The sequence below is a fragment of the Pseudonaja textilis genome, chromosome 2 (assembly GCF_049901715.1).
Source record: "Pseudonaja textilis isolate UNSWEBS1 chromosome 2, rPseTex1.2, whole genome shotgun sequence".
In the NCBI taxonomy this organism is placed as follows: domain Eukaryota; kingdom Metazoa; phylum Chordata; class Lepidosauria; order Squamata; family Elapidae; genus Pseudonaja; species Pseudonaja textilis.
The window spans coordinates 128,616,498-128,626,471 of NC_141991.1; the positions used below are offsets into that span (position 1 = coordinate 128,616,498).

Here is a 9,974-nt window from a genome sequence, read left to right on the forward strand (position 1 = left end):
ATTTTACATTGTAAATGAAAGCGTGAGATTCTTGAGTGATTCCCCCCACTTTTGATATTAATAATTGGCACTTAATTTTCCTATATATACTTAGTCAGTAGCACTGCAGTGCACAACAGGAATTGAGCCATATAAATAAAAATAAATACATTAAATAAGTATATTAAATAAATAAGAGCACATAATGGACACACCCTGTTTCTCCCAGGTCACCCTCCCCCAACTTTGTTGGTTTTTGCATTCCCAAGGAATGAATTGTATTTTCTGGATAATGTGCATGTGTGTGAAGGTTAATAATGGAATATTCTCTCTCCCCATCCCGGCATTGTTTTAGCTCAGATAGTTACATCCCTATTCAATGCGGCACAATGGGAAAAGACGCGGGCCACCAAAATGGCAAACAACTGCAGGCGCTGTAAGATGGTATCCATTACATGCAGTTTCTCCCATGCTTGCATTTGTTGGGCTGGACTGCTGCTTTCATTCTGTAGTTAGAGAAGAACATAAGTCAGATCTGCATTTTATCCAATTATCAAGGCGTCGGTCCTAGTGAATGCTCATCCTAGCAATATATTTGGATGCTTGAGTTAGGGAAAATCATTTGGCACAATTGGACCAGTGACTAAAAGGGTGAAGGGGGACATTTGGAGCTATAGGTCCTCTTCAGGAATTGCCTGACTTTCTTATGTTTACAGTGTGAAAGCGGCTATGAGAGTAGTAGGGGGTGTAAGGGATGTAACTTTATTCCTTTTAAAAATAAGAGCCTTTCCTAACAATGTTAGTGCCTTCTTGAGAAGTAGTCAATAGTGACAACCAGTCCTTGCACTTGCATTGTTGCAGTGTCCCTGTTATCTGCTCCTTTTGCCTCATAATCATACTTACTTTTGGAAGGAGCTGCAACAGATTAGTCACAGCGGTTCGGAGCTCAGTTGTATCTGAGGTTGCATACTGTGTCAGAAGTTCCTGGTAACGATGAAGGCCTCGACTAATCTTCATCAGACACAGCTAAGACAGAGAGAACAAAGGCTGGTGGTCATTTTAATTCGATTCACAAACCAGACTTGGAGATCCTTCAATAGAGGGAATTTGTTCAAAGCTACAGGCTTCCTTGTTCCTTACTTGGTTGAGGAACTCTATGCCATGGGTTCTTTTAACTACTCAATTTGATGCACTCAAGACCCAAAAGAGCTAACAACACAGGCCCCTAGACAACACACACAAGCACTTCAATACTATTAAACATTAAACACTCTTCTCCACAACTACTCTTCCTACTAGGACTCCTTCTGAATACTGCTAGAGAAAAACATCCCATTCAAGTTGCTTCGGGCTGCCACCACACCCCTCCCTCTTGTCTTCCTCTCCCTCCCCACACTCAGCTTTTATAGGCAACTTTTGCCTTGCTGAGGTGAGGAGGGGGCTTAAAAGAGACAGGACAAAAGCAGCACAGGTGCTGGCAATCTTTTGGGCAGCCATTCTGCTCTCACACGCTGGTAAGAACAGAACTTATGTGATCATCTCCCTCCTCTAACCCCCCTCCCCTCCCACTTTTAAAATGCCAGCCTCAAAGCTGCTTTTAAAACATCCTTTAAAATAGGTGTTTTGCTAACTATCCAGGGTCTCCAAACGATTCGTGGACTTCAACTTCCAGAATTCCTTAGCCAGCCAAGCTGGGAGCTGAAGTCCACAAGTCTTAAAAGTTGCCAAGTTTGGAGAACCCCCCACTAAATATGAATGATGACGTCTGACTGGGGCTGCTTATTGAAGAAAATGTACTACTATGTACTAATTTTTCTCTTGTCATGCAAAGTTGGAAAGCTTCTATCTTGGCCCTCCTTCTTCAATTGCCAGCTATAAACCTTGTAGAAAAGCGGCCTTCATATTCAACAGCTCAAAGAACAATCTTGCGGGTATGCCACAAAGGGTTTAGTATTAGCCAGATTCCTCAGGCCATCTTATGAAGACGCTTTGTGAATTCTCTACATACTGTATTTCTGTATCGGACAAGTAACCTTTTAGGGAAATTTGGCATACCCATAATAGATTTTTATGCAAGAAATCTCCAGAGTCAACTTATCAGTGAGTCGGTCATCATATATATTTAATAACAAAGAATAGAATAGTATAATAGAACAGAACAATTCTTTATTGGCCAAGTATGATCGGACAAAAGGAATTTGTCTCTGGGGTATAATTTCTCAGTGTACATGCAAGCAACAAATCATGATCATAATCATAATTTTTCCTTAGAACACAATTTAAGCACTATTGTTCTGTTTTGTCCAATTAACTCCATAATAATTTACAATGTCTTCATAGTACCATTCAGCCATTACTTAAGTGAATATAAAGCCAGTCTGCATAACTATTATTTTTGTACAGTTACAACTGGATGATTTTAGAAAAACTCTACATCACTAATGGAGAAATGATCTAAATGTATATAAAAAATAAACAGTTATAGTTTGCAACTGTTCTTGGAGTAGTTTAAAACCACCAAGATTACAGAAATCACAGTTTGGTAGAATGAAGTATTGTTTTACTGTTTGTGACATCTTTAAGTTTTTCAATACGGCTTGATTTGGATATACATAATTACCATGCTATTCTTGCCCAAGGAATCTGGATCACAGTGATCGTTGCATTCAATCCGCTGAGGAAATGAAATAATTAACGGTTTTTCCTAGAGGGGAAAAAAATAGAGGCACTAAATATAAAGATGTACTAAATATAAAGAGCATACTTGAAACAAAAATGAGGGTGGGAATACATCCATCCCTACCATATACATCTTACCTTTAATCTTGTTCACCTCTTTTTTTCTGTTCTAAAATTATATTGAGTAGAAAATGTATTCTAACTTACTGCACCTGTGTATGGTTTGCCAATTGTACAGTGGCAGATAGGAAAGCACTTCAGAGGGTTAACGTCATTGCCCAGAAGATCATTGGTTGCCCTCTCCCCACTTTGGAAGAGCTTTAGATCTCCCACTGCCTTAAGAAAGTTCAAAACATTCTCAAAGATCCATCTCATTGTATAGGCACCCTTTTTTAAACTATTATCATCTGGCAGACAGTACAGGATAATGAAAACAAGGACAAACAGGGTGAAAAACGGTGTTAAATCCCAGAGCAGTAGCTATATTGAATTCTACTATATAGCGCAATATTAATGCAATATCAAGGGTTTTCAATTCAATTCTATAGAATATGAAGGATGTGTGTTTGTGTTTTATTTTTATAGATACAATGTACACTGAAGATGGCATTTAATTTTGTTGTTTGAGGTGCAATGACAATTAAGTAAACTAATCTAAACTAAATCTATCCGCCTCCTCCTGCTTCTCTGTATGTATTCAAGTAAAGACTGTGCAGCCATTTTTCAAGCATTTGGATTTGGATATGTGCAAAATTAAATAATCCCTTCAGACGTGGTGTTCAGCAGTTTCTGACCAGTTCTGGAGAACCGGTAGTGGAAATTTTGAGTAGTTTGGAGAACCTGCAAATACCACCACTGACTGGCCCCGTCCCCATCTATTCTCTGCCTCCTAAGTCCCAGTAGATCAGCTGGGTCTTCTTTTGTTGCCCTGCACAGGAGAACGGAGCTGGAAAGCAGGTTAGTGGGGTGGGGAGGGAATGGGGATATTGCAGTATCCTTCCCCCAGGAGTGGGGAGGGAATGGGGATTTTATCGTATCCTTCCCCTGCCATGCCCACCAAGCCATGCCCACAGAACCGGTAGTAAAAATATTTTGAATCCTACCACTGGATCCTTTCCAGGTCTACATTTCTAATCTTTTTTGAGTAGGACTAGGGAGACAGAAGCTCACACGATCCTAGAACTTTGGGCCAAACACACTTTCAGACCAATCCACTTCACAAATGTGATGGTCATAAAATGAGGAGAGACCCTCTCCCAAATTACAGCCTCCTTGAGTTCTCAGAAAAAAAAGTCAGATTAAAATTTAAGAAATGATTAGACTGAGAAAGATCAAATGGAAAACATGAGCAAGATATTTTAATTTCAGCATTTCTAAGAAATGGGCCTTGTCACATCTGTGGGTTGTGACAGATTTAAGAAAAACTGAATTGCAAAATGTGGTCTTTCATAGGAGCCTAATCTGCCTCTGAATCTAGTCACAAGTGACAAATTCACAGACACAGAGAGATGGATGTATGAATGCAAGTGATCAGAAAAATAAAATACAGGTCTCAGATGACAAATCAAAGGTGAATTCAAATTGGTCTTGAAAATGGGTAGAGCAAGTAGCTTAATCGTATGTTTATATTTACTCTTCACTGAGGCCTTCGGTAAGGGAGGAGACCTTGATTATATCATACTTGCTATATTTTTCTTCATTTTTGTATGTTTTATTGTAATTTCTTGGTTTGTTGTGAGCCACCAAGAATCATTAAGAGTCACTGGCATACAAGTTTAATATATTATGGCTTGTTGCAAAGTCAGCCACATGTTTAGACTGGAGTTGGTGTTTTTATCTGCTTATAGACCTAGATAGGCAGATGATGACGATGATGATGATGATGATGATGATGATGATGATATACCCAGCAACATGAAATCACAGTTGCCAGTTCTTTAGCTGATGTTAACCCTCATTCAAGTCCTTCCCAAGAACCTAGGATCTCATAATGTATTGGTATAGTACACATTGGGTGTCAAATGCACATTGTCACGGTGTCGCCATGTAATGTATGGGGATTTTTTCCTTTTTGCTAAACCAGGCATAGGTGTGGCCAGCATGTGACTCATCCAGCCTGCAGGCCAGGACTTTGACAGCCCTGGTGTACATATAGATAGATCCAAACACTGTGGTCTTTTGTAATTGACAAATTATTATTTAATTAAATTGATCTGTGAAACCTGTAGTTTTAATTCAACTATATTAATTAAATAATTAATGGTAAATAAATAATAATACCAAACAACAGCATCTGCCTAATCCATCCCTATCCCTTGGGAAGGACTAAAAATGCCAAATCCAGTCTAAAGATCTGGCTGACTGTGCAACCAACCATAATTATCCACCAGAAAAAGAAAGAATATCCAGCAATGCGCATGAAGCATACTTGATTTAGGTTAATTGGCTGGAACTCATTAGCAGAGCCTGAGCTACCTCAGGTACCTAAAAATCATTTTACCTCAGATTCATGGGGCCTGTATATTTTCAGTTATGCTACATCAGTGTGGCTAAGCATTGGGAAAAGGATGTTTTTCCCCCCTTAGTCATGTGAACACAGGGGACAACCATGCTGCAATATTAGAGTAACGAGTAGGGAAAAAGCAGCAGTTGCATCAGAGCATGTGGTTTCAAAATGAAAAGCAGTAAGATTGAATATGAAACTTTAAAAAAAAAAAGTTACAGGTGGGGAGAGTTCTATTTAAAATATTGGAATCAGATTTGTTTTATAGGGGATGAGAATGTTCTAGATAAGAGCAAAAGTGGTTGAGATTTTTCAGTAAACTGTTTTACGTGAAAATATTTCGGGAAGGCTTTCTCAACATTTGCTGTCAGATTTTGGATTTTGTTTCACTTTCTTCATCAGATGTGCTGATGGATGTACAATATGGGAATTCTATTCTGTATTCACTCTTGGTTACATTGGTTCATGGGTGTTAGGTAAGATGGATGTGTGATGATGACCTTTAATGTGGGAAAAATTAAGGGAAGCGGTTGGTAGATTCCTTTAACATCACCTGCAGGTGAAGAATTGCTCTTCCTGAAAGATAGAGGTAGTTCTCAACTTACAACCATTTATTTAGGGGCTATTCGAAAAAAAAGTGACTTACAACTGGTCCTCACACTTATGGCTATTGCAGCCGCCCCGTGCTCATGTGATCAATATTTGGGCATTCAGCAGTTGTTTGTGTATTTAGGACATTTGCAGTATCCCTGGGTCACATGATTGCTATTTGTGACCTTCCCAGCCAGCTTCTGACAACCATAAACAATGGGGGAAGTTGGATTTGCTTAATGACTGGATGATTCACCTATAACGACTTCAGCGATTCGTGTAACAATGGTGGCAAAAATTAGTGTAAAATTGGGCATGGCTCACTTTACAACTACCTCGCTTAGCAACAGAAGTTCTGGCCCTAACTGTGGTCATAAGGACTGCCTGCAGGGGTGGACTGCTGGGGGTTCACAGGAGTTCAGAAGAACCTCTAACTAAGATTCTGTGCAGTTCGGAGAACCCCAAATGCCCACTGCTGACTGCCCCCACCCCGCCCCTCCCAGGAGTCCCCACCCAACATGTTGTGGATACAGGTAAGTGCAGGGTGCACACAGAGCAGAGGTAGGATTCAACAGGTTCTGACCAGTTCTGGAGAACCAGTAGCGGAAATTTTGAGTAGTTCAGAAAACCAGCAAATACCACCTGTGACTGGAGATTTTACAGTATCCTTCGCCTGCCATGTCCACCAAGCCACACCTAAAGAACCAGCAGTAAAAAAATTGAATCCCACCCACCACTGTCACGGAAGCTCAGGGAGGGCGAAAAACAGACCTGGAAGTTTGGAAATGGGCCTGTTTCTGGCTTCCAGAGAGCCTCCGGAGCCTAGGGAAGCCATTTTTGCTCTCCTGGAGTCTCGAGGTAAGCCTCCAAAGCCCAGGGAGAGCAAAAACGCCCCCCCCCCGCCCTGGTGCAGGAGGCCAAGTAGGCCACACCCACCGTGGCCACGTCCACTCAGCAATCGGGCAGAGAACCTTTTGCTAAAATTTTTGAAGCCCACCCTGACTGCCTGTATCTCTCAAAGCCTGGTACTGAGTTACCAGATTAGAAGGACAGTAGGTCAGGAAAGGAAGAGACAGATAGAAAGAAAGGAAGGGAGTAAACTGTTACTCCTTGACTATCATCCATTTGAGGGGCTACAGGTAGCAGAAGACTGACGGGGGGGCTCCTATTCTTAGCCATGTGTCTTTGTGGTTCCTGGAAGACAAGAAGAACCATATTTTTATAGTAGCACCCCCAACTTGTCCTAGCTTAGATGACAGAGGAGGTTGTGTGGCCATTTGAAAGCTAGTTGTGTGGAAAAGTAGGGTTTTTTCCCCCCCTGTATCCAAGGAGGATGGCTGAATAATGAAAGAGAGGGAGAGGGAGAGGGAGGGAGGAAGAGAGGGAGGATGAAGGGAAAGATCTGCCTGGACAGTCTAAAATTGGCAATAAGACTGCCAATCCCATCCTCAACTTCATTATGTAATTATTTCCTATGTCAGGACATATGCTGGGAGAAACATAAAAATGGTATTTTAACACTGACATAAAGACATAAGGAATCTTTTAATAATTAGAGAGGCATCTTTATGTTGGGGTTAGGAGGCTATGAGAGAGAGCCCTTATCTGGAGCAAATTCATAGCAAGTGTGATTTTAAGACATTCCCGATTCTTGCCTGATCTTCATACTAGAATAATGCTTCAAGCTTGCTCTCAGATCTTGTCAGTTTTCCCATGAAATGCCCCTTTTCCTATACTTTCTCCTATTAAAACCCTGAAAATAAACCTCCTCCTTCAGCCAAATCCTTGTCCTTAAGCGAAAAGAAACAACTCAGTTGTGGAGTCCTTGCTGCAAGAAAACCATCAAACTCAGAGAGCACCAAGGACCCCACAGTTCAGCTACAAATATTCTTTTCTATCAATAACTCAATTGGAAGTTACCTTCCCTTTATCTTGCTCCTTTCTTTACTGAAGGGATGCATAAAGAGTCCAGGCTGACAGGCAGCTGAACCTTCCAATAACTGACAACTCTAACTTTATTAAACATGAAATCCCAATGAATCATATTAGCTATATTTGGTGCCAAAACGTACATGTGCATCAAATAAAATCACATGTTGCTTCTGACCTGAGTTCACCCAACAGTTGTCTCTTGATCAGGAAGATGTCATACATCCCAGCCTTAGGCTAAGGAAAACTCTCCGGATCAGGAGAAGATATACTTAACCTTTCAAACACACTCAAGCTCTTAAATGAAATCAGGCACCTCATTGCATTGCAGGAAAGAAAATGCCCATTGGAGAATTTTCGGATGCAATATGAATGGGGTTGGCATTTGGATTAGAATTTTCCTGATCCAGATCCCAATCTCACTCTTATAACTGCTACAGCTATCTTTTTGCAGCCCTCTAAGCCATTTCTTTGCTCAGCTAGAGTTTATTAAAGAAACTACAACTAACTGGAAACATGGAAAATCATAAACCACAGCTTGCAAAAACTATAGGGATGCATCCAAGATTTTCAGTTTAGTGCAGGGGTCTTCATTGGCACCTCTAAGACTTGTGGACTTCAATTCCCAGAATTCCTCCTCCAGTCATGTTAGCTCAGAAATTATGGGAGTTGAAGTCCACAAGTCTTAAACTTGCCAAGTTTGAAGACCCTTGGTTTAGGGCCTCACCTCTAATTGGAGATCTCAACCGTGACAGTCCACCATAAAGCTGTAGTCCCATTCAGATCACTCAATGGAGAGAAAAGCTTGGTCACTTCCAACTAACTAAACCCAAACAAACATTTCAATTTGCCAAAACGTATTAAGAACAACCTACATAATTATAATCATGATGAGGTTCTCCCCATCACTATCTGTCAGCTTTTCCCCTGCTCAGCTTCCTATTTCGAATTTGGTCCCACTGCATTCTTTGTTTTAATATTTTTTTAATTTTTACTATATAAAGAAAAAGCAACAGTTTCAATATCTATATAAACAATGTGTTGTGTGGTTACAGTTAATTTGAGCAATGGTCATCATCATAATAGTAATAATGTTCATTAGTAGTGATCATATAATAATAGTATTTTCTCAACATATTAATACTTCTTAATTGTTAATACTAAATCATATTAATAATAAACATATCGTAATAAGCCCTCATAGTAAAATTAATCCTTCTCTTATAATTTTAAATGTTGTATTTCTGTTTCCGTTAGTTAACAATTGATAAAATGAATCCCATATTTCAAAATATTCCTTCTTTTTAATTTCAAGTGTTAATCTATCCATTTCTGCACATTTTTTTTTTATTATCTTCTCTTCTGTAGGGATCTCCACACCTTTCCAATATTGTGCAAATACAATTCTGGCCACCGTTAATACATGCAGTATTAGATACACCGTCCCCTGATTATATATTTTTGGTATGATACCCTACAGAAATATTTCTGGTTTTAAATCTATATGCTCCTTTATCCTTTTTGCTATCCAAGTCCCACCGCTTTCTGTGAAGAAGTCAAAGCGTTCTCCTTCTGTTTCTACTCACCACTTCAGTCACATTCAGCTCCTGCAGGTGCTTGAGGATCTCTCGTGAGGCAGTTTTACAACCCTGCCAATCTATATTGCTTTCCCTGGGCAGCCTCATTCCTCTGGAAACAGTAAATAGGAGGAGAAGGAGGAGGTAAAGAAGGCTGCTCTGCAAGGGATGCCCTGGGTTCAGCATCATCTCTGAAGATTTTAGACTGAACCTCAAGTGATACTGGAGGACCTTCTTTGATACTGGGAGTCAGAAGAACTAGGATTGTATTTATCTTGCTACTATAGGTGACTCAGGCATATAGTGGGGAATTCCACCACTGGAGAGACAGGTGGGGGTGGTATTGTAGTGCACTGATGTCAGGGATCAGAGTGGCTTGATATGGCCAACAATTAGGGTGACAGAGCTCAGTCCACCAGAAAAGCAGAAGTGATACCCGTTTTTGGGCTCTCCAAAGATCAGTAACCTCAGAGATCAGCTCATTTGCCTAATGATGCCTTTGGGCAAATCATAAATCCCCATTTCTCTCCCTACCTGTAAACATAAACACAGAGAAAAACCCCATAGTATTTTTGTGATCCCAGCTAATATCTATATCAGGATTAGAAAATGATTGTGGGAGAGGAAAACAAGAATCTAATCTGCTGTCCTCCGACTGACATTAACTCAGAAGACCTTTTGCTTCTCCTTGGGGAATCAGATGATTTTCTATCCCC

At 40.3% G+C, this 9,974-nt stretch overlaps 1 protein-coding gene across 1 annotated transcript; it reads right to left on the reverse strand.

Annotated features, from left to right (window-relative positions):
• Positions 1 to 53: 53 nt before the first annotated feature.
• On the reverse strand, positions 54 to 9,366 carry IL23A (interleukin 23 subunit alpha). Its single transcript, XM_026717401.2, has 4 exons — positions 9,268 to 9,366; positions 2,600 to 2,683; positions 883 to 1,005; positions 54 to 485 (listed from the first exon to the last, which is right to left on the reverse strand). The coding sequence occupies exons 1-4, from the start codon at positions 9,364 to 9,366 to the stop codon at positions 336 to 338; spliced, it is 456 nt and encodes a 151-aa protein (XP_026573186.2). The 3' UTR covers positions 54 to 335.
• Positions 9,367 to 9,974: the final 608 nt, after the last annotated feature.